Consider the following 26,283-nt stretch of genomic DNA (forward strand, 5'->3'; position numbering starts at 1 on the left):
CAATTCTTCGTGGCATAGAATCAACAAGGTGCTGGAAGCATTCCTCAGAGATTTTGGTCCATATTGACATGATGGCATCACACAGTTGCCGCAGATTTGTCGGCTACACATCCATGATGCGAATCTCCCATTCCACCACATCCCAAAGATGCTCTATTGGATTGAGATCTGGTGACTGTGGAGGCCATTTGAGTACACTGAACTCATTGTCATGTTCAAGAAACCAGTCTGAGATGATTCTAGCTTTATGACATGGCGCATTATCCAGCTGAAAGTAGCCATCAGGTGTACATTGTGGTCATAAAGGGATGGACATGGTCAGCAACAATACTCAGGTAGGCTGTGGCATTGCAACGATGCTCAATTGGTACCAAGGGGCCCAAAGAGTGCCAAGAAAATAATCCTCACACCATGACACCACCACCACCAGCCTGAACCGTTGATACAAGGCAGGATGGATCCATGCTTTCATGTTGTTGACGGCAAATTCTGACCCTACCATCCGAATGTCGCAGCAGAAATCGAGACTCATCAGACCAGGCAACGTTTTTCCAATCTTCTACTGTCCAATTTCGATGAGCTTGTGCAAATTGTAGCCTCAGTTTCCTGTTCTTAACTGAAAGGAGTGGCACCCGGTGTGGTCTTCTGCTGCTGTAGCCCATCTGCCTCAAAGTTCGACGTACTTTGCGTTCAGAGGTGCTCTTCTGCCTACCTTGGTTGTAATGGGTAGTGATTTGAGTCACTGTTGCCTTTCTATCAGCTCGAACCTGTCTGCCCATTTTCCTCTGACCTCTGGCATCAACAAGGCAGAACTGCCGCTAACTGGATGTTTTTTCTTTTTCGGACCATTCTCTGTAAACCCTAGAGATGGATGTGCGTGAAAATCCCAGTAGATCAGCAGTTTCTGAAATACTCAGACCAGCCCTTCTGGCACCAACAACCATGCCACGTTCAAAGGCACTCAAATCACCTTTCTTCCCCATACTGATGCTCGGTTTGAACTGCAGGAGATTGTCTTGACCATGTCTACATGCCTAAATGCACTGAGTTGCCGCCATGTGATTGGCTGATTAGAAATTAAGTGTTAACGAGCAGTTGGACAGGTGTACCTAATAAAGTGGCCAGTGAGTGTATGTGAGGGCTTGTTTTCTGGGTAAGAAATTGCACTTCATAGTGAGGGTATTAAATATTCCATCCCGTGTACTTGAAAGTTGTAAAAAAATTCCAAATGCAGTGAAATTGGTGAAAAAAGCTCAGCATGGAGGGGCTCTGCTATTACGACCAGGAGCCCTTCAGGCTAATAATCATTATTTTAAAAGTTGATTTTATAAAGAAGGAGACCATGGATAACAAATACAATATAAGATTACCACATTCACAGTACCAGAAAATTAAGATTTCATCTAAGGTACTTTGACCCCAATGTGAAATCAGTATCATACTTTCTACCATCTATGTGAAATGGTCCAGTATAAGTTGTCATTTGTGACTCATAAGTTATTGATATATTTTTACTCTTTCTAGTTTTAAAGCTACTGTATCATTTAGTCATGGCAGTGTCTCCATCAGTGTTTCACAGCCCCCCAATACAGCTATACAGATATAGCTGTCAGTCACTGATTATAGCACTTACTAGAGCTTCTATGTCTAGTAAGACCAAATATGAACATAAATAACAAGTTTTCCAAAACATGTAGTTTTGTACTTGCATTAATTCTTGCACATGAACCCCTACCTGAATATACAGTACCATGGAAATAATAATGGCAAAATGTTTCAGAAAATCATGCATTGACTTAAAGCTCAACTTCACTTGCTGGATAACATGCTGCCTGCAGTTTTTATGGCAGCATGTTTGCTTAAAGGACATCTACCGGCAGGATAAAGGATTGTAAACCAAGGAAACTGACATATGGTGTGTGCGCTCTGGCAGGATCTGCTATTCTTTTAGCTTCTTAGGACCTTGTTTTACTTATAAACTTATAACTTATAAAACCTTTTGTCTGTAATAACAAGGTCCTAAGAAGCTAAAAGAAGAGCAGATCCTGCCAGTGCAGGCACACACCAGCATGCCAGAGTAATTGGTTTACAATGATTATGCTGGTGGTAGATGCCCTTTAAGATTTAATATTGAAATTACTTTTTCTGAAACTGGAATGATTTTGTAACAGCTCAGTTGTATATATTATATAGCAGGTAAAGGAGGGGGCTGCCGGTTCCTATAGTGAAAAGCTTGTAAGTACAAAACTGTAAATAACTCTATAAATAGTGGCAATTAATTGGAAGAATGAAGCAGAAATTCATTAGAGTGTTGCAGCCTCCAATTGTGCAGAGCTGGACAACACTAGTGTATGCTGCACCATATTCCTCATTGTAATAATGAATCTGCCGCAATATAAGACTGTTGAGTTCCTCTTTTAAGACCTGCTTTTAGCAGATGTAAACATTGCACCTCTATTTGGTACACCTTCCTTAATTTTTAAGGACATGGCCTAACTGTCATAAAGCCATGCCCCTTTCTACAACCCACACCCCTTTCAGGAGGCCACGCCCCCCTTTGACAGACCCTGCAAAAAACGCTTCCTCTTCTATTTAATTCTTTTACTATCCTTCCTTCCTAATTCACTTGAAGCACTTATCTGCAAGGCTGGGGAAAAGTCCGGGAGGCTATCTTAGCTCTGCCATGCCAGTTTAGCAGAGATGTGTCCTCACAAAGACCCAGACTCTTTCCTTATAGACTCTATGGGGGATATTTATCATAGATCGGTGCTTGTGTGCTGGTGTATGAGAGTCCTGCAGCTGCTCTTGTGCAGCCCGATACATAAAGAGGCTTCAGCCTTTAGATGTATCCAACAGGGTCCTGTGCAGCGTTTATGTCCATGGCAAGCCCTGCCTGGCATAGAAATAAGCGTAGCCGGCAAATTTTAACTGTGAAAATTCGCTGGCTGCAGCAAGTGCGCAGGGGTGGGAACCGTAATACCCCACGCCGCCCCCCCCCCCTTTCACGCCTCTTCACGCCCCACTCACATGAAGGTGGCAGATTGGGGTAAATAATGGCAAGTGCTAGCAATAAGCTAACATTTGCAATTATTTCAGAGCTTCTTGGCCGCCGATGTGGCACAGAGGCCCTGATAAATATCCCTCTATGTGTCAGCCTCTGGAAAGTTTCAGGGTGATAGCCAATAGGACAGCCTGCATTAACATCAGGTGGTTTAGATAATGTAAATATAATTTAAATACATGAATGTGCATAATTAAATATATAGTACACAATGTACCCACTTGTATCACAAGGTGATACTATTGTTGCTAGGGGTAAAAGCATGGAAAGCTGGGTTATGCTTCCTAGAAAGTTACAGAGCACAGTAAAGTGATCAGTCCTGCTGGGTCCACTGTAGCAAGAATTCCAGACCAGTTCTTAATGACCCAACTACAGGACATTACACAAGCTGCAACTGAACCTGCAATTGTTTAAATATATTGCACAGTCTGGCTATTCATGATTGAGAGGACATCATGCTCCAATGAAACTCACACTGCGAACAATGGACAAAAATTTTTTAAAAGGCTAGGTAGTCAACTTGGATTTATTGTATGAAACCATAGAACCAGAAACACTTTTTTCACTCTACTAACTTTTAATTATTATTATTAGTATATTATATAAAATACAAATGTAGATAGCAATATGAGCTATAAGTAGAAATACTTATGTACATAATTGTCACTTAAACCAGTCTGTTCATTATGAGACATTGTTCACAATGTCTGAAGCTACTTAGTCTGAAGCTTCTCTAATTAAAAACCTGTGCCATCATAAAGCAACTATTTACTTGCTTTGACTGTCAGTTACTCTTAAACTGCCAATCACCTTCCAGACATTTAACACAGTTGTTAAATAGTTGACAGGAAAGTACAGAATACCAATTAAATCAGAGATTTTAAAGAAAAAAAAGAAAGTAATGCTGATTGGAAATGAGAAATTATACCTTAAAACATAATGAATTATAAAAAAAATAATTTTCATTGGGTTTTCCAGGAATTTATACAACACTGCACAAGGAGCTCACTGGGTAGTATTGAAAATGGGAATGTATGTATGTGCATGATGCCTTCACTCCTCCTTCAAGCAAATGGAGGCTAAATAATATACACTACAAAAAGAAAAAAATATAGACAATCACTTATGCGCTGGCCAGGAGTATGAAAACTATGTGTGCATAAACCAGATTACAGCCTGATAAATGATAAATTGGGTGCCTTTGCTTACTTCATTCACAATGAATGACAGCAAGAGTCTTGTATCCACAACAAGGAGTTAATTGCCTTATCATTTATACGCGCTCTGCTGTATTGCTTTATGACCTCCTTCAAAGTTTACATACATCTCTGCAAGTCTTCTGCAAGTGGCAGTCTTCTGTTATGCTGCTAGGGCTAAGTGTGGAGGAGCCGCTTCAAATGGCTTGACCCTACTACAGACACAAAAAATCCTGCTGTAGTGTAGCTTATGTATACAGGGATTCAAAGAGTTCATATCACATGTGTGAACAAATTAAATACCGTTCATTTAAAGTTTATAAATGACTTATAACATTATACCAGCAGAACGACCAGTCATGGTTATATAGAGGTCATCTCTTCACCTCATCAGTCCATATGTATAAAGATCTAACCACTGACGATACACTTGTGTATCCACTTTTCATCTTCATTTATTAAATCAATTTAGCAAAAACATTTACAGGATCACTAAGGATAAAACAGTCTCATAATTTATGTACTTATCTTCCATGTCTTTGTGCAAAACATCAGCGTTGACAATCTACTAAGGAATAGCGTTTTGTGAAACATTTTGGAGGCCACTTCTCCGTTGGGCATGCCTTATGACTAGACATGTAAGTATAAGTACGTTCATGTTCCAGTGATGCAAACACAAATTCGCAAAATAACAATATTTACATAAAATTTACCTAAACTAAACCCAATGGGTCCTAACCCATAAAATATTTAGAAAAACACATTTTAGTTATGCTGCTCATTTAACCGATGAGGTTGTAGTGACTGTAATCTATATATCCGAAAGACTTCTCTCTACAAAAGTTTATATTTGATAGATGTCATATCAGCATCTGAAATCTGGTCTAGTACCTGCCTTCTTAGGTCATACACTTTATACTTTGAATGAACTGTGTACTATACATCTGGTGTGCTTCAGGGGATAGAGAATAAAAACCAAAGTTATGTGTCAGTACCTGTCCTGCAACCGCGTAACCACAACCAGGCTTGGCGCTAGCTGTCAGACTAGGTAGGTGGTGGCAAACTGACCATGTGATGTCCCTGCGGGCTAAGGCCCTGCCTAAAGCAGATAAACCGCCCTGGTAAGGGCGAACCCACTATCAGGAACATATATGATGGTCCCTGAGTGACCCTTCAAGATGAGAGGAAAACTTACTTCGTCTGGCAGCTGCTGGATGGTGGAGCGGACAGGTAACCGGAATACAGATATAGGTCAGTGTTCACACTGGTAACAGAAACCGACACAAGACAGACAGGAAGGTGGGGTAACACAAGGAGATAAACGATACTGAGGAACAAACAACAGATACCGACAAACAAGCGAAGTCAAACAAACCGGGTCAAGCATTCCTCAGAGATTTTGGTCCATATTGACATAATGGCATCACACAGTTGCCGCAGATTTGTCGGCTGCACATCCATGATGCGAATCTCCCGTTCCACCACATCCCAAAGATGCTCTATTGGATTGAAATCTGGTGACTGTGGAGGCCATTTGAGTACAGTGAACTCATTGTCATGTTCAAGAAACCAGTCTGAGATGATTCCAGCTTTATGACATGGCGCATTATCCTGCTGAAAGTAGCCATCAGATGTTGGGTACATTGTGGTCATAAAGGGATGGACATGGTCAGCAACAATAATCAGGTAGGCTGTGGCGTTGCAACAATGCTCAATTGGTACCAAGGGGCCCAAAGAGTGCCAAGAAAATATTCCCCACACCATGACACCACCACCACCAGCCTGAACCGTTGATACAAGGCAGGATGGATCCATGCTTTCATGTTGTTGACGCCAAATTCTAACGCTACCATCCGAATGTCGCAGCAGAAATTGAGACTCATCAGACCAGGCAACGTTTTTCCAATCTTCTACTGTCCGATGAGCTTGTGCAAATTGTAGCCTCAGTTTCCTGTTCTTAGCTGAAAGGAGTGGCACCCGGTGTGGTCTTCTGCTGCTGTTGCCCATCTGCCTCAAAGTTTGACGTACTGTGCGTTCAGAGATGCTCTTCTGCCTACCTTGGTTGTAACGGGTGGCGATTTGAGTCACTGTTGCCTTTCTATCAGCTCGAACCAGTCTGCCCATTCTCCTCTGACCTCTGGCATTAACAAGGCATTGCGCCCACAGAGCTGCCGCTCACTGGATGTTTTTTCTTTTTCGGACCATTCTCTGTAAACCCTAGAGATGGTTGTGCGTGAAAATCCCAGTAGATCAGCAGTTTCTGAAATACTCAGACCAGCCCTTCTGGCACCAACAACCATGCCACGTTCAAAGGCCCTCAAATCACCTTTCTTCCCCATACTGATGCTCGGTTTGAACTGCAGGAGATTGTCTTGACCATGTCTACATGCCTAAATGCACTGAGTTGCCGCCATGTGATTGGCTGATTAGAAATTAAGTGTTAACGAGCAGTTGGAAAGGTGTACCTAATGAAGTGTACATTTGCAGGATTAAGTTTTAAGCCTTTGTTTGCCTAAAAATAGTATTTTGGTTGATTACAACAAAATGAGACACTTAAGTACATTTAATCCATGATGACTGAGGTGCGTCTTGTGCCCTATGCAACTGAAAAACAATATGGTATATCGACAGAAGTGGTTTGCCTTTTACAACAGACATGCATTGGATTTTATGGTATTAAATGTACAGCATTTACAGATCGCCATTGATAACACTGAAGTAAAGAAAATGGATAATGAATTTTACACAAATAAGATTCTAGAGGAATAAAATCAAGTACTAGGTTGATAACTATCCTTTTTCAAAATATTATTATTATGATGCCCATACCGTTGGACCGTCGGGATCCCAAGAGTACCATCAGCTAGATCTGTATGTTCTATTGGCACGTTATTTCTCAATTGGATGTTATCCTAAATAGCTGTTCTACTAAGGAGAAGGAGACTTTAGTTCTGAGGTGCTGACTTGCTCTGGGAATCAATCCTTGAAGAACACTGTAGGAAAGTCTTCTCCTTTTTATTGTTGATTTTGAACTTCATTTTGTTTTTGTTTGGGGGGTAAGGGTTGACCGCACTCATCAAGATTGACCCCAGCTACATTTGCTATCTAATAGAATTGATTTAGTTAGCATAAGACTAGGAATTAACCTGCTGTTTCAATGTAATAGTTTTATTCTGTTTGTTTTTTGTTTTTTCTTTTCGATTTAAATCACTATATTAAGTTGCTTTCGTATGTTATTTAATGGGTGCACCCACATTCATTTGTATATAGGGTGCATCATTGGACTAATTATCAATACTTGGTTATCAAGACAGCTTCACTGCAAATATTTTTTTAGAGTTGTATCAAATGACACATTTGGCTTGATCACTGTTGAATTTATAATGTTTACAGTAAATAAATGACATTAAATTTATTAGATTGAATTTATATATTCTGCATAAATATTGGAGCAGCTATGAATTTAACATGGAAAAATACAGTTCATTTCACTGACTTATTTTCACTTGACTTTTTAAATTATTTTTTTTTAAATTAAAAATTACAAATATGTAGTATATTATGTCCTTATTTAGACAATTTATCATAAATAAAACATGAAATTTATAATTCTTCAACATTTTAAGCTAAAGTCTGGGAACAGGACTTGCTGTTTATAAATGAATAGATAAAGCAATTAGGATCCATTAAATAAATTCTTCACTTAAAGAGGACCTGTCACCCCCCCCCCCAAAGACCCCCACCAAATATGTCCCCCATACTGTCTACCCAGTCCTTTTCTAGCAATGACGTTTTTTTTTTTTAATTTACGTAGGAAAGGTTAGTTTTAATCGACCTCTTACCAAATAAGGGGCTGGACCCTCAGCCGTATTCGTGAAAGGGCCGGCCGACACCCCCCCTCCATGACCGTGTCAGCAGGGACCTGTAAGAATAGCCATCAGCAGTGCATGTATTGCACAATCGCTGCTGGCTCTCTGTGATGCGGCCGCACTGACAGCGGCTGCGCTATGCTTATTTACAGCGCTGGCCGAATGTTATATATATTCAGCCAGCGCTGTCAAAAAGGCTGCATAGCAGGAAGCCGGCAGAGATTGCGCAATACATGCACCGCTGACGGCTATTATTTCAGGTCCTTGCTGACAGGGGCGTGGAGGGGGTGTGTCGGCCGGCCCCCTCATGAACAAGACCGCCTGTCAGGGGACAGGATCCGAGGATCCGAGGTCGGAGGTAAGAGATTGGATCGATTAAAACTAACTTTGCCAACCTAATTTTTTTTTTAAATGTCTCTGCTAGAAAGGGAGAGGATTTTGGGGGACATATTTGGTGGGGGTCTTTTGGGTTGTGACAGGTCCTCTTTAAAGGAAACGTACCACCTGGTTTTACACAACTAAACTAGTAGTCCCTAAAGGTAGGTTATGCAATATCTCTTTTGAATTCCCTGTTTTATGTGATATCGCATTTTTACATGAGATGAGTCACGTTTTGTGTAAGAAGAGGCTGTGTCACTTCAGAAGCCCAATCCTTTGTCCTAAAGTACATTGAAACATGCGTTTTGAGTCAGATTAAAGATAAGAATCTCATCTTTCAGACCACATCAGGCTGATGGCTTGTGACCCACATACCGGGACATACCAGAAGTTAAATAAAAGGTGAGAACTGGATCTTTATCTGCAGCTTGCATTTCCAACTACGTCTTTAGTTGCCTGTACCTCTGGTTCTGTAGCCAACAAATTCATAAATTTGATGTGATCATTATCTTTAAAATGACTCAAAAAGCATGTTTCTAGGTGATATAGAACAAAAGATAGGGGATTCTGGACTGACATTACCCCTTCAACCACTAAGCTTGACTCATCATATGTGATATTGTGTTGCAAAGAGTCATATTTGAGTGACATTGGAGTGATTTTGTATAATTAAATGGGTAACATTTCACATAAAGGGAATTCTAGAAAGGACATGTCATACCAGTAGATTAGTGGAGTAAGACATGTTGACAGGCATAAAGCCCATGAGAGGGACGATCCTTGGTACAAATCTGTGAAAGAAATACTGTTAATAGGACAACAATCGGGCAATATAGGAGACCAATATTGAGCACATTTTTAGTTGTTGGGCTAACAGGGGGAAATTTTATATAGTCAGAGACAAAGGCATTATGAAAAACATCTTAACCATCAAAACCATTGTAACACACCTCTTATCATTGTATTTAAGTGTTTCATTTAGTCCCATTGCCACAGATGTTCTGCAAGAGATCGAGTCGGGGCGTAACTACAGTGATAGCAGCCATAGCTATCGCTATGGGGCCCACAGTGTCAGGGAGCCTCGTCATTCAACATGACACTAAAGAATGGAGGATGTGCACCATTATTTACATTTTATGTGGCACATTGCACAGCATAATGTGTATATAACAGATATGTGATGTATATATGCTGTATTTGTGTGCGTGTGTATCTGTGATGTGTATATGCTGTATGTATATATGGTGTATAGTAGGTATATGCCTTATGTGTGTATATGTGCTGTAAGTATGTATATGGCACTGTATGTGTCTGTATATGTGCTGTATATATACTGTATTTGTGTGAAAGATTGTATAAATAAATGTGTGTATGAGTGAAGAACTAGGGGGCATATTTATTAGAGACCCTGTGCCACGTCAGTGGTGTAGAGGCCCTGAAATTAGCGCAAATGCTAGCTTATTGTAGCACTTGCGATTATTTGCCCTAATCTGCCACCTTCACAGCAGTGGGGGTGAAGGGGCGTGAAGGGAGTGCACCGGTGCACGGCGTTACTCTCCCTGCACCAGCACATTTACTGCTGCCAATGCAGAGGCTACCACCACTTGATGTGTCGCATTGCGAAATTGCACTAGCTGCGGCATATGATAAATATCCCCTATATGTTTATGTATATAGGCATATAAATGTGTGTGTAATATGCATATTTTGAAGTCTGCTATTGGGCCCAGCCTCTCCTTGTCATGCCCCTGTATCAAGCCATTTGCTACATAGACTGCAAACATCTGTGAAACAGTAAAACTCACTGAATTTGATTGTAATATTGAGTCAGTTTGTGACATTTCATTTCCTCTTCATATTTCACAATTAAGCTATGATTTTATTAAATTCTTAGAAACCTGTTAAGGCAGGGAAGAAGTGCACTTCCCACAACTTCTGTCCCTGCCTACTTACCTGTTTTACACTAAACTGAGGGCTATAACTGGGAGGCTACCTTTCTATTTTCACATGCACTGTACGTTATAATTAATTTGCTTATTTCTAATGACACTGAGTACATTTTTATAAGTTTTAACTAATTAGCAGAAGCTAGAGTTTTGACTTATTTTAATCCGTGCTATCTATGATCCAAATCCTGCATCAGAATTTATCTCTGTGCCTCCACCATCATCCATCCACAAAAGAAAGAGGTGAGCTGTGGTTCTGCTTTATGTGGTTTGAACTTACAAAGCAGGTATATAGAATCCAATTGGTCCAGTGCCTCAGCCCCTCCCCTGCAGAGAGACGCAGTGAAGAACACATTGAAAGAACACAGTGAAGAACACATTGCAGATGTTCCGTACATCTGCTAACTTATCCGAAGACACGCGTGCCGAACAGTGTTCTTCACAATAGTATGTGAAGAACAATATGTGTGAAGAACACATTGCAGATGTTTCCATACAATTGCCCACAATTACCCACTTTGAGAGTATTACACGTGGTGACACTGACCTGCAGAACCTTGCTCCAGCAAAAACCAAGAAGCAGAAAGATTTAATTCAGAGAGTTCTGACAGAACCACTGCAGCCTAGCTTCATGGCAAAGTAGACATATGTAAGAGCACAACGAAAAACTTCTGATTGGTATAAAGAACCTGGCCCTTGACTCTAGAGCAGTGAAAATGTGCTCTGTGGAGTGATGAATCACGTTTCTCTGTGAATCAGTAAATGCCAGGAGTATATAATCTACATGACGACTTTGTGCGAGAGTTAAAAGTAGATTTAAAAAAGCTCACCAAATTGTAGCATCTACTTTTAGGTGGATAAGCAAAAGTCTAAAATATTTATCTCAGAGCAGCATACAATAAATCTGACTATACATAGAGAAACAGAGAGAGGGGGAAGATATTTATTGGTGTAGAAATAGATGATTAGACATTTCAGTGCATGATCATCATGCTTATTAGCAGACTTTACATTTGCAGCTCATAATCTTTGCTGTTAGTTGGATAATTCTTGTATAAAAGAAAGTTTGTACTGTCAAAAAGGAAGAGCTTTAGCATTAACCAGGGCTGAATAATGTTACAAAGACCTTTATACACAATATAGAATAAATCTAAATGCATTCATTGCCTCTGCACCAAGGGATAAACTATAACAATGTAGGCAAAATAGCCTGAAAACTTCTATCTTTGCCCTACTATACACTGAAATGAATGCCGTCATATAATCCTTCATGAGAAAGGGTATTAAGAAAATAAATCCATGAGGATGGAATAACATTGTAAATCCTCCCCTGGGGTAAAGGAGAGATGAATTATTTCCCATTTTCTGAATCAAGACCCTCAAACATCAGCACATTTTATTTTGGACACTTGTAGTATAAGGCATGCTCTGCAATATATTAACCCCCCTGTTCTGGGAAAATGGAAGGAGAACACTAAGAGAATCGATAATTATGAAAAGAAATATATAAAGTTTGATAACATTATGTGCAAGGTAATAAAAAAGTTAAATTGTATTTACCTTTTTATTTCATTTTTAGGGGGTTATACTGTAGAGGTTAATCTGTTAAGGCTCTATAACATAGTCCCTTACCATAACAAATCATAGAGATGGATTATAGTTTCTTAATTTTTGTGTCTTTAGGGTCTTCCCTTAACCCTCTTACGTCTCTTTTCACACAGGGAACACTACAACACAGCGTGGCAACTTCAATAATAAACGTGTATTTAAAGCATCAATCCATATTTACATATATAGCAGTAGACAGCAAGTCACACATAGTGATAAATCACAGCTTCACCATTATACAGGTCAGTAATCGGGTACATATAGTCCTTCTTTTTTGGTACACATGTCTATTTGAGTACACCCTAAGGTTGCAGTCAGGATTTCATCCTGTTGTTAAGGTAATAATTACAGTTATTAAAAAAAAGCAAATAGCAATGATATTCCCATAAACCATCAAGGATCATCTAATTCAGCCATGATAAACAGATGTGAACTGCACTGGTCAGTTCTGAGCCAAAAAACATGGGTTTTGGTCCTAAAAATAAGGACTTCAGCCAAAAAATTTGCTGGTGCTTGGCTCACCCAGAAAAACTGGTTGACATTCTCAACTTGATGGTGCAAATAAACTTGGCCAATTATCCAGATCTGCTGCATAAAGTTTTTGCAGTGTGTGCACATTTTCAGTGTTCACACCATGCCGCTGCTCACTTATTTGCAGTTCAGAGGAACTTTGGCCTTCATAGCCATCGCTTCATATATGATGTGCCAACAAGGTGGAATTCCACTTTACATATGCTAGAAAGGGTGTGTTGAGCAGCAGCAGGCAATAGTTGAGTTCCAGCTATAGACTGTCCAAGTGAGTTGAAGTACTGACCAACAGCAATTCACCACCAATGAGTGGGCATCGATGGTAGACATTTTTCCGAGCTGAAGTGATACTGATATGCAACTATTACAGACATCACTATAGACATGCAACTATTATAGTCAGCGAAACCATCCCCATCTTTGCCGGCTAGAGAAAACACTTCAGGCCATAACAGAGGAAATTCACTCTCGACTAGACTACTGTAACTCCCTACTAATCGGCCTTCCACTCGCTAAACTCTCTCCTCTTCAATCTATTCTTAATGCAGCAGCCATGCTCGTCTTTCAGGCCAAACGCTACACGGATGCCTCCAGTTTGTGCCAATCACTGCACTGGCTGCCTGTCTTCTTCCGTATTCACTTTAAAATAATAACCCTCATCCACAAAGCTCTGAATAATGCTGCACCTCCCTCATCTTCTCTCATCTCAGTCTATCACCCTTCCCGTGCTCTTTGATCGGCCAGTGACATTAAATTAATCTCTACCTTAATTTGAACCTCTCATGCACATCTCCAGGACTTCTCCCGAGTTGTTCCAATCCTCTGGAATGCCCTTCCCCAGACTCTCAGACTAATACCCACCCTCCAAAGGTTCAAGCAGCAACATCTGTATTTAGTAAATTATTTATTAAATTATTTTATATTGTTCCCTTATAAAGAATGGCTGGACCATTATACAAGCTCTTGTGTCACCCCCTCATCCTCATAGTCTGTAAGCTCTTGTGAGCAGGGCCCTCACTCCTATTGTTCCATATGACTGTTTGTACTCTGTAATGTAATATAGTTGTATATGTTCCCTATGATTTGTAAAGCGCTACAGAATTTGTTGGCGCTATATAAATAAAGATTATTATTATTATTATTATTATTATAGTTTATGGGCATCATTGGAATATGGCTGGTGAGATGCAGAGGAGGAGGAGACACATCCCACAGCTTATCTTTGCCTCTGGGCAGTCTGGCTACTACAATCTACAGTGCATGCACAATGATCACGGAGTTGTCGGAATACTTGGCAGCCACCCTGCTAGATCCTTGCTATAAAGATAGAATAACATCCTTGAATCCAACACTGGAGCATGATAGAAAAAGTGGCAGAGCTCCCAACTGATATTGAGGGCTCAGTGGCACCACAAGGCTAAGGAGATGGAATCACCAACGCAACAGAGGGGACCAGCACCACCTTGGAAAGGAAGGTTAGCTTGGGCACAATGTGGAATAAATTGTTCAATTCACTGAAACATCCACCAACATGGAATATGGCCTATTGTACCAGGAGGCAGACTGCGACTCACACCTTGTAAAAGGGTAAGTCGACACACCTCCTGGTACTGAATAATGGGTCCTTTGTATGGGTCCTTTCTATACAATTTCTATTGGCTTATCCGGAGCCAACATGGACATCCTTACATTCATTAGGGGGAACCAGGCATTGATCTGCTGGGAGAAAAATGACTGACATCCACATTTCAATGTGGAATCCCATTAAAAATATGCTATGAAGGGGGGGGGGAGCAGTTAATATGGACTTTGCTGTGGAATGTACAATATCCATATTAAAATTTGATAGTGGGAACATAGATGTGGATATAAAACTTTCTATATGGTCTAGTGTGACAAAACTTAGATTATTCCTTACAAGCTTCAGACTCTGGAAGTCTGTCACAAGATAGAGTAGTTACACAATGAACTAGCAATGGGGGCTTGGAAAATCAATCATAATTTGCAGATAATTCAGAGCGGAGTTTGTTATTGAAGTATTCTTTTGCACACTGGGATAATTTGGGTAATTCAGTAAGGTTTCCCTTCAGGTGAAAGAATAGGAGAAAAATGTATTGTCATGCGGATAAGTCGCATTAAATCACACACTCGGCTCTGCTACATCTGTTCATACTTTTGAGTTTTACATGTAATTCACAACATCAATGCCAACCTGATGTTCAAATTATCTTTGTCCCCGTTGATCATAATTATTAATGTGAAGAAGTCACATTGTATAAATGCCTAGACAACATAGAGAATCTATAAAACAGCTACTTGAACTCAATGCAATTCATTTCAATTAACCATGTCTAGAACATAGAAATAATCGCGTTAAACATATTAAGAAGTTTGGTGCATATAGAATACTAATCTGCCAGGGGGGAGAAAAATGGAATCTTCTCTTGTAGGAAATCTCAATCCAATTATATATGACTGATGACATCTCTGACACAAAGCAAAATAGAAATGTAAAGGCTCCGTATTATGCTGCTTTCTAGGATTGTGCCTAATAAATGCAGGGACACAGACACACACTGAAGAAATTGCTTACGTGACTGCCCTATGATGGTTGGATTTTTATGTGACTCTTTTCCGCAAACTCATCTTGAACCTAAAGTACAAAATCTAATATTTGAAGATTTTTTTTGGTTCAGAATCAAAATCCCATGGCTTAAAATACAATAAGCCCTTCCTGACCTTTCTTGAGAAAATAGTATTGCTAGATTTACTTTCAAAAGAAGCTCACAGGTAACTTCAAGCAGAGTGAAAGGAAGCGAGATGAGTGAAATAATCAACAACATTTACTGGATAAGAAAACACAGAAAATGAGAAGCATTCATTTTATAAGCAGACAACTAATCTTCATTTTCAGGAATCCTAGAAATACTATTCAGAGGGGTACTGCATTCAGTATTCCCCTAAAGGAGAGAAAGTCATTAAATATAATGTGTTACCAGAAAAGTTTACAATATTTAATGTGAGTATCTGACTATTAAAATGATTATATTATTATACGTGTATATGTTATCTCTTGTAGTGGCCCCATTTTTGGAGGAAGAATATGTGTGCAGCAAAAGGAGAAAAAAACGCATGTGATCCTGTGGTCTGAATAGGAGTCTATCCTTCATTGGAGTTTCTACATTTCCCTTGGAGACTGGAGGAAGATCGCTATCATTCAGCCTGGTGTGATAATTACACATTGAGGACATTGAGCTCCAGTTTTATAATTTAACTTTAGTGACTGATTCTAATGCTAAGGGTAATAATAATATATCTAATTGTCAGATTATGAAATGGTCCATAACTTTTCTACAAACTGCATAAATAAACGCAAGAAACTTTGTTATACGTCTTAAAAAACCTAAAGTGTTTCCCCCTGGTCTTACACTGCCACTTATATTTCCTTTACTTTTAATCAGTTTTTGTCTGAAATTTCAGTACAATTTGTCTTTGAAGCAGCAAGAGAGAAGATCACTTTGGTTTCAGATTGCATAGAAATTCAATGGTGGAGGGAGGATGCAGTGCAGTGCCACAATATTGCAGCTTTTTTTTTTTTTGGTCACAGAATTTAAACTTTAAAATCCTGAACTTTTCAGGCACTTCTAGTTTCCTGACACTTTTTGGAGTAATTTTGGCACATAGAGCTGCAAAAAACTGGTCAACAAAGTTCTATTTCACCTTCATGAATGTCTCTTTAGCTAAGACCATTTTCTGTTGTGCGCAAGTTCATTAAGTCCTTGCCTCACAACTAACATCCCAGTCTAATGTATCACATGATTTATGTGACATATGCATAGACCCTGCAGCAAAATTGATTATTGACACCCAGTTAGTCACAGGATCAAAGTTTTAGCCAGAAATCCGTGATTGTTAGTCAAATTACCCCAAGAAGCAGTGTTTTCTTCATGTCTTTACATTGCACAATTGCAGATTTCTGCAATGTTTGGTGAACGGGTGGATATGCTTTACTCCAGAAGACACAAGAGATGGACAACACAACTTAACACTTTTAAAAAACATGACCTAGCATGTTAAATGTGTAAATTCTTTATGTCTTTATTTAAAGGAAATCAAATAGAGAAAAAACATTACTATTTCATCAATAGTAAAACAAACTAAGTGCAGTTTGCCTTTCGAATGTGCAAGATGTGCCAGATTATTGAATACTGGTGCACGGTTTTCATTAATCTGGCGCACCCTGCACTGTTCTGGAAATGTGCACCACATAATTCTGTTGAGACACTGTATTTAATGTGTTGCACACTCTGACAAAGCACTAACACCCCCTTTAGGTGCACATTTTTTCTGTCTTGTCGGCACAGTGCTATAACTGGTGCAAACATTTCTTAAATGCTTGTGAAGCTACAAAGGATCTTTCTAGTGCAAAGTCAGACAGAAAACTTGTGTAGCCAGTTTAATAGATTTAGCCCAATGTCTTGTGTTTAAGTCTGTCTTCCTCATACAACCTGACCATCCAATTGGGCAAATTTACTTACCCGGTACCTGCGCGCTCCCCAATCCGGAATGTCCGACAAGGATGAACTCTGCCGCGATTCACAAAGATCATGCCCCCAATATCCTGCATGTGTCGCTTCCCTGCTCAGGTCCGCCGGAGTTCACCCTCCTCAAGCCGGTGCATGTAAGTGCATGGGCTTGCGACACAATTTTAAAGTTAAATCCTGCGGTTTGTCCGAATCCGTTGGATCGTACAATGGCCCGCTCCAGATTTAAGCCTGCGTGGTTGCGCCAAAATCTGATCGCGTGCGACACAATGCCCTTCTAAATGCTTGTCCCGGTGGCGCGATCCCCAAAAAGTTGGAAAACCCCACGGAAATGCGGCTGCGGGACCCTTAGTAAAAAAGCCCCATTAAGTCATCTCCAGTTTTCAGCTATGATTTCTCAGGTTAATGTGGTAGTCACTTTTCCAGTCCAATAACACACAATTAATGGTCCTGTCTCTTTGGGGATCATACATGCTATAGTATACTATATTTTAGACAAAATTAATATTCCAAAATTAGAAAATTATCCACTTTACAGACAATAGCTCTTCACTAGAAAGGTGTCCCTAGCCCCCTGTTTCAGTGCATCAGAATTACCTGGTGGGCATGCACATCATGTTGATTTAATAAAAAAAGTGCTGTGCTTGGCTATTTTTATCAATCCCACAGACTGACAGTCCAAATTATCCATAAGACTTTGAGCAGGTAGATATTCATCATCACTCACCAAAATGGTTGTTGTGAAAAATGCCTTTCAATACAATTGTTCCATGTTTACTGTTATGTTACTTTCTCTTACACCATATTTCAAAATAGATAAACACATTTTGTAAATACTGTACCTTTAGGGGACATCTCTAAAACTTCAGCAATATAAGGTTCATTGATAAATCTTGGCTCATTATCATTAACATCCAAAACTTTGATGACAAATTCAGATTCTGCTTCAATGGGAACACCTGTGACTCTATTTATGGCCTGGGCTCTGAGAGTATAAAATGGCTTTTCTTCTCTGTCAAGTTTTTTCAGTACAGAGATCTTTCCTGAATATTCATTCATCACGAATATTGTTCCAGCTCCATCTCCAAATAAAATATATTTAATTGAGCCATCATGTCCATCTGAGTCAGTTTTCAGCTGTAGACAGAGTAGACAAAATATCACAAATAGTTTTATAGCAGTTATTCACTGGACTAAATCTAATCATCAGAAATGTGTTCATAAAGTTCAAAGTTTGGTAGTTAGAGTAGAGGTGTTTAGTAATAGGGAATTGTAAAAGTGTAAAGTAAATAAGTTGACACTATACAAACAAGAAAAAATAAATAGATTTCCCACTCAGGTACTGTAGATGTGATAACTTTAAATTTGACCATTCAGAATTTAATACAAAACATTTTAGATGTATGAGAAACTTAGACTTTTGTTCCATCCCATTTGCTGTATCTGATGACTGTATAAGGAATGGTCTATCACTAGAACCCTAGTTGGCTGTTGTGCAGCTAAGGTGATGTAAAGGTATAGACAAGTTTTACTAAAAGAAACATCTTTGTTTCATAGAGGGTGCGGTCACACATCGCGTTTAACGTATGCGTTTAAAAACGCACTGGAATAGCTGAAGAGTGATCTGCCTAATTAACACTTTACAAAACGCATGTGTTAACCGCGATGTGTTTACAAAACGCATGTGTTAACCGCGATGTTAACACACATGTTAACTATTTGTGTTAACAAACGCATGAGTTAACCGCGATGTTAACGCATGCGTTAACGGTTGCGTTTTGTAAACACAGGTGTTAACAGCTGTTTAATTAGGCAAATCACTCTTTAGCTATTGCAATGCACTTTTAAACGCGACGTGTGACCACACCCAGAGACTCTTATGCACAACATACAGTATATACGGAACTATGATGCGTTGAGCTTTCATGTGACAACACATTAAAGGGGTATTCCCAGGAAGATAAGTTTCTTAAATGTACTCAAGATAATAAAATAACACTCTCTAATTCAATGTTATTAACAAAAATTCAGTGTTTCCAGATATAATTCCAACCTGTCTCTATCAGTCCTGGTGTACACATTTTCAGTTGCCCCTGGTTTCCAACCCTGGATCTTCTGACTTTAGGGTGTCAGCAGCCATCTTGTCTGAGCCTGTGGAGTAGAGCTCTTCTCTGCTCTCTATTCCCAGCAGCGGCCCCTCTCCCTGCATTCCAGGACAAGGTCCCACTGATACACACACACTGACTTCCTGCTGGTAATCAACATTAGCAGTGAGAGGAGAGCTACAAGCTTTAGGAAGATATGTTTTTTATTCGGGGGAGGGGGAGCAAGGTGGATCAAATCTTACAGTGTGTGTGTAGCTGACATGTAGCAGAGCTCTAAAGTGTCATTGTGTGTAATATGCATCTCAGGGATCTCATTATCTCATCTGTGATCTGTCTCATCTCTCTTTTTATGTGTCAGATACGAGTAAAATGTTCAGAAGGTAAATGAAAGTGTATATAAACCTGTACCCTGATAATCTAACCACATTGTCAGCTCACAGAACTAGATGGATCATAATGTATCTGCTTAGAGAGTCCCCGCCCACACTCAATGAAAGTGAGTAAAATTGTAAAGTAAGGGGTTAAAAATTATCTTAAATTGTGTAAACATTACTAGGGGATTGAAATTTGAAAACCACTTTAAAGGTATTTTAAAATTAAAACATGTTGCATTCACAAAATGACTCTGTTGTACAATATATGTGAGTGTGAATCTGTTGTATAGAAAACAAAAGTTTTAAATCTTTATATTCATATACAATTTTCCTAATTATGTGGTTAAAACTGTTACATTGTACGCTAGAAAACTGTAAAAAAAACCCTCTTAATGTGCTTGAGAACGCTTCAAAATTCAACAGAAGACAATGAATAATGAGGAAGATTATATATCCTGCATGGACTTTCGTAAGCACAGTCCTCCTTCTCAACCGGTGGTTATCAATGGGACAGACATTGAGGCAGTGAAGTCCTATAAGTACTTGGGTGTCCTCCTCAACAATAAACTGGAGTGGGCAGAGAACATAAATGCAATTCACAGGAGGGGTCAGAGCCGGCTACACCTGCTGAGGAGGCTGAGGGCATTCGGAGTGCGGGGGGCTCTTCTTAAGACCTTCTCCAACTCTGTAGTGGCACCAGCCATCTTCTTTGGCATAGTCTGTTGGGGAAGCAGCATCTCAGCTAGGGAGAGGAGCAGACTGAACAAACTGATTAGGAAAGCCAGTTCTGTCCTGGGGGGTCCTCTTGACACAGTGCAGGTGGTAGCTGAGAGGAGGACACTGTGTAAGTTGAAGTCTATTCTGGAGAATAGCTCCCATCCCTTGCATGAGACTGTGGTGGCATTGGGGAGCACATTCAGTGACCGACTGCTTCACCCCAAGTGTGAGAGGGAGCGTTATCGTAAGTCATTCCTCCCCGCTGCCATCAGGCTGTTCAACAAACAAGGCCCAAACAGAAGTAACCTGCGCCCCCCACCTAACCAGTCCATGCAGGTCCCATCCACAGACTAAACATCAAACTGTCTCTTTTTTGTCTTTTTATCCCCCTTTTCTTTTTGTTCATTTATCCCTAATATTATTGTTGTCATATTTTGTACTTTGTACTTCACTCTCTGTAGCCTCTCTGCTGCTGTAACGCTGTGAATTTCCCCACTGTGGGACTAATAAAGGATTATCTTATCTTATCTTATCTTATGGAGGATATATAATCTTCCTCATTATTCATTGCCTTCTGTTGAATTTTGAAGGGTTGTCTGGCACACTAAGAGGGGGGTTTTACAGTTTTCTAGTGTACAAGCTTTGAAATAGTCACAATTCCTGGCACAGAGGGATGGGGGCTGTTCTCGGCTGCAGTGTTCCCTCCACACTCCTGCACAATAGCTATAGCTGGTACCAGTAACTGCTACAGGGAATAGTGCAATTCTACACCAGACAGCATCTAGCTTAGAATTACCCAGCCACACAGGGGCCAAAGGATATATCATGAGGTTGGAGGCTCTAGATAAGTTCAAAGTGGTATGTGGGGCATGGCTAATATATCCCCAATAAATATTATAATGCAACGACCTGATAAATTAAATTTAGAATTAACCAGGAAAATGCAAAATTGGAATTTTGTATAATGATGTACCCACATAATAAAAAGTACTGTCCCAGCTAAGCCAAGGGGTAGTTTAGGGATTCTGTTGTTCTCTCCAAAGCCCCAATACCACTTCACATGATCATTGTACCAGATGTATTACATTAGATGAATATGCATTACACACATTTTTGAATGAATGTTAGAAACTGCAGATGCAAATGTTTAACACTTACAATAAGCATTTAGGTTTGTTCTAGAATGTCTTACCTATATCAAATGGTTCTTAAGTGAGCATACAATGCTGCCTAATCTTTATATTTATTAAATATGTACTTTACATACAGCTGTTTGCTTCTTGCAAACAGAATTGCAACAATAATAACATATTACATATAAACTTAAACAATGTTATAATAATTTGTAAAAATTGTTGGTCTTCAAAATTACCATTGACTTTAATTACTGCTATTTAGAATAAATAACAAAAGGACAAGAAACCAGTCCTGGAAACCAGGAATTCAAGGAATGATAGAGGAGCTGCAGGTTAATAGCAAAACAGTGAATTGTGGTTTAAATTAAAAGAACCAGAACTTAACACCATAGCAAGGTGAATAAGATTTTCTCTACATTGGGAAGACATAATCTCTCATGTGGTTAATAAATGCTTATGTAATATTTGTTGACATTTAAAATGATGCACTATTTGTAAAGAATAATATGCTAATTAAAAGCTAAGTAACTTTCTCATACATATAGTACATAAGTTCCAACTAAATGCAGGGCGTTAAAGTAAGTCTGTATGTAAGTGCAAGGCAAAGATCTATGGCATCTATTTAATTGTATAGAACAAAGACACTAGGTCTTTAGTGCAGACCTTAACAAAACAGTTAATTAATTGTTGCCAGTACCCTGTGGGTCCAATTAAATGTTCCACTTAGTTAGAACTTACACTTGGTTATTTTCAGGCTTATAAGCAGGGCAAAGCAAGTAGAGGGCATGCTAGTATATGGCAGCTTTAAACACATTCAAATATAAACAAGAAGGCAACAAAATGCCTCATTAAAATAATTAATGTACAAGATAAATCAATTTAATATTTAATTGTAAAAGTGAGTAAAATTGCTAATAGAATGTGTGTTCCTTATTCTAAATTGTTTGCTTTGTATCTAAATAAAATTGGTATGCGACTACAACTAAATAGATTGAAAAACGTACTTTTGGGAATAATGATTTCTTTTTCAAAAAAACTTCTTTATTTGGTGGGTGATTTCAATTATATTTATAATTTCAGTTAACACTAAACTAAATTTGTGTGAAAAGTGTATTCATCATAACTATATTATATATTTTTTTATTAAAGCATACCTAAACTTTCAGCAAACTTTTTGTTTTTGTTTGTGTGTTATAGCAAATTTGGATGGCCAGGGCATCCACACTCTGTTCTGGCCTGTGCCCTCCCAGTTTTCATAAAAGTGGTGTACATCTCATAAATGACCAAAAAGTCACAACATTTGGGAAGAATTTGCAACTTTCTCATGCCTTGTACGACAGAAAACAGGATGTCTAACATTTATGCACACCATGAAATGAAGAATCTCTGCTTTGTGTTAGCACATGAACTTGAATTGGCTATAATGCCTCTACCAGCACAAGTAAAACAGTATTTACCTGTGGATTTCTATATACCTAATGCACTTAACTGGGGGGCATGGCTGGGGGAATAGCTAATTACCTAATTTGAAAGAAGCAAGATCAAACCTACTCTTACAAGGCTCTTACCTCCCTCCCCATCATCCACCTTGCATGGAGCTTACCTGTGGCCCAGGTTCGTTGTTGAACAACTCTCAAATGAGTTACACCAGTCTCCAATTCCACCAGTTAGGTGGTCCTTCCAATGAGACAGCGTACCAACCCTACTCTTAGCATTGTTTGTCACTTGGCTGTAAGTCATGCATATACTAGGACAAGAGTCAGAACCTGCTAATACCACAAAGGTATGGGGACTCTAATACGGATACCTCATCTTATCTCTGCTCCTTCCTTGCAGGAACCCTGGCTCTTACCACAAGGCGGTAATCACAAGCCACACTATTTTTATGCCCTCCCAGGACTGCCTCAAAATAGTCTGATACAGCCAGGAGACTTCAGGGCTAGTGACTGTGTGCAAAAACTTAATGACTGGGGTCCCCAGAGCCTTAACTCTCTTCTCAAATGTCTGTTACCCCCTTGTGATACCATCTTCTGAATACCTGCAAACAGCGTCCCCTTTGAGGTATCACCTGATTTGTCAAGATACGTCCTTACTGCACATTGCCTTGAAGGAAGCATTCCCCAGTTATATGAAAAGTCAGACACCAATTGTAACCATCTCATGGTCCATTTTGACACACTTTAAGCCAATCTACTGCCCTCTTCAGTTCTTATCCTCTTCTATTAACCTATTGGGAATGCCATAACTTCCATGAGCTGGTAAATACACCATCAGGCACAGAATGACATTGAACTCAACTTTGTATAATGGTGAAGAATAACAAAGACAAAAAGCAGCACAAATCACTGAAACACCTAGGCATTCAAATTCCCAAATGCACAACTGAAATTTAAAGATCAAATTGTTCTCCCTTACTTAAAAGTAGTGAACATACTACCATTTATTTCTTGGATGGGTTGGAATAATCTAATAAAACTTACATTCTCCCTAAAATACTCTACACCATGCAGATAATAACCCTACCAACCTCACAGTTCCAGAGATCCACTAACTCCCCTTCTCACACTTTGTCCACTGGATTTTCAACAAGATATGCACTTTGGAGGGGGGCGAGGGAAGTGACATCATACCTCATGCAGCATACATACATCATGCCTCCCACGTAATGTCAAATCGCTCTCCCGTGCTCCCAACCATGGGAGAGGGAGGTACCTAGGCTTGCATAACTAGCAGCCTGCAGTGTCGGACATCTTGTCCCCATGCTCCATGCTGCTTATTATAAGTTTCTTTAGTAGGTGAACCCGGAGTGTCAAGACTAGTGAAGGACAGCATCAGGATCAATATGAAAAAGAGCACAGGTGAGTATTTATAGTTTTTTTGTTTTGTTTTTTGAGAGGTTGATTTCCTTTAAGTCTTTGTACACCTACAAAGATGGCCCTTAAAGGGGTATTCTTACAAAGACAAATTTCTTATATGTACTCAGGATAACAAAATAATACATTCTCTAATTCACTGTTATTAACAAAAATACAGCAACACTAGGGGATTGAGATGTGAGAATCTTTTTTGTGGGAAAACCCATTTGATGGCAAACTCTCCCCTGACTTACATATGCTTGCTAAATAGATGTATAAACATCAAAACAAAGTTGTGCACAATTAGAAGTTCCTTTATTTACATAATGCAATCATTTTTGAAGTGCTTTACATATCAATAGATATAATGGTTTAGATACTTTTCCGCATCATGTCACTAGGATTCTTGAAAAAGTCATGCTTGATATTAAGTGGGCTGCCTTCAAGGTAAATTTGAATTAGGGTGTATCCTTGAAAACATATCTGGATATTTATTTCCTGGAATCCCAAATTCTGCAAATGTAGTAGTGTTTACTCAATATTATTCAATATTTGGGTACATGGCAATTTTTATTCTTGTGTACCGCTAATAAAACACAAGTGCGCCCAAAACAATATCCAAATCCATAAAGTGGTGTGGAATTTTACAGATCTGGTTTTGACTGATCTGCAAGTAAATGAAGTAAACCTGTTGGAAAACATGGACCAAGCCCATAATGGTACAATCCTCAACAGAACAAATCATCTAGGGCAAGATGGTTAACGAAACAAACTTTTTTATGTTGCTGACACATAGTAAAATAGATGAAAGAGCATGAATACATTCCCCCCATTCCACAGCCTGACTTCTTATAATTTCAGTGCACCGCAATGTGAAAGACAGATTTATTTGTACTGATGGAAAAAATAATCTTATATTTTGCTTTGGTAAAAAAGAACTTAGAAACATAGAAATGACCAATTGCTATAATGCTGTAAAGTGTGGCACGCTGCACAATAACTTCCAAATTTCTTAAGATGTAAGACATTGTGACAATACTTGTATGTCTTCAATTTTATGCACACCCTTGCTATGCTTTGTTGCACTACATTTTTCTTGCCATGGTTTTTCTTCTCAATTCACCCTAAGATTACAGCATGTTTTTATCTACAACATTAAACTAAGTAGAACATATAAAAATTATTAACTTTATAGAAAAATTCATTAAAAAAATAGTTCTGACCAGGAACTTGAATTGCAAGATGGGTTTACAAACTAAAAAATACCCAAAATCGGATGTGTCTATTGAAATTTTACACATCCCAAATGTTCAAAACATTCAGAAATATAGAGAGATTGTTCTGTTCTTATATGTAACATTTCTGTAGGTAATATGACTTACCTGCCCAACATACATTGGCTTTTTCACTTCTTGTTCTTCGGTCACATACAGTGGCTCCCATGACCACCCTCGCTTTATCCTTACATGATTTGCTGGTTTAATGTCTTTAGAAGCAATGTTCAAGAAATTCAAACTTATGACACAAGGCCATAGTATGGAAAGCTCGAACAATAGAGAACACCATAAAGAAATATTTCTCATATTGTACATTCCAATGTAAGAATAAACAAATTATCCTTGAAATGTCTTTTTTCAGATGTTTACTTCACATTGTACTTGCTTCCATCTTTCCTCACAGAATCCCTCTGTCTTCTAAACCCCTAAAAATAACAAAGAGATATTGAATGCACTATTTGACTTTTACAGGTTTTGTTATAAATAAGCGTTGTGTCCATGTACTTTATGACTTTATGGATGTATTATTTTCAAGTTTCTTTCTTTGGCTACAGTGTTGCAGCTGCCCTTTTGAATACACAGTTAGAAACATTGTTTTCTGTAACCAATAGTGGTTATTTGTACAATGGGCACTTTAAGCACTGAGTTCTTCAACTCATATAGTACACCCCATTTTAATACTTTTCTAA

General features: G+C 39.0%; 1 protein-coding gene across 2 annotated transcripts in view; it reads right to left on the reverse strand.

Moving 5' to 3' along the window:
* The window catches only part of LOC140132903 (cadherin-19-like), an 86,655-nt gene that overhangs the window by 51,989 nt on the left and 8,383 nt on the right, over window positions 1-26,283 (reverse strand). The window contains exons 2-3 of one of the 2 annotated variants that reach the window (XM_072152296.1): window positions 25,700-26,019; window positions 17,973-18,267 (exon numbers count right to left, since the gene is read on the reverse strand). In XM_072152296.1, coding sequence (XP_072008397.1) covers window positions 17,973-18,267; window positions 25,700-25,909 — 505 coding nt within the window. In that variant the 5' untranslated portion in view covers window positions 25,910-26,019. Of the gene's footprint in view, window positions 1-17,972; window positions 18,268-19,183; window positions 19,347-25,699; window positions 26,020-26,283 lie in introns of those variants that run through there. The other variant, XM_072152297.1, reaches the window with a different exon arrangement.

This window comes from Engystomops pustulosus, chromosome 5 (assembly GCF_040894005.1).
Source record: "Engystomops pustulosus chromosome 5, aEngPut4.maternal, whole genome shotgun sequence".
In the NCBI taxonomy this organism is placed as follows: domain Eukaryota; kingdom Metazoa; phylum Chordata; class Amphibia; order Anura; family Leptodactylidae; genus Engystomops; species Engystomops pustulosus.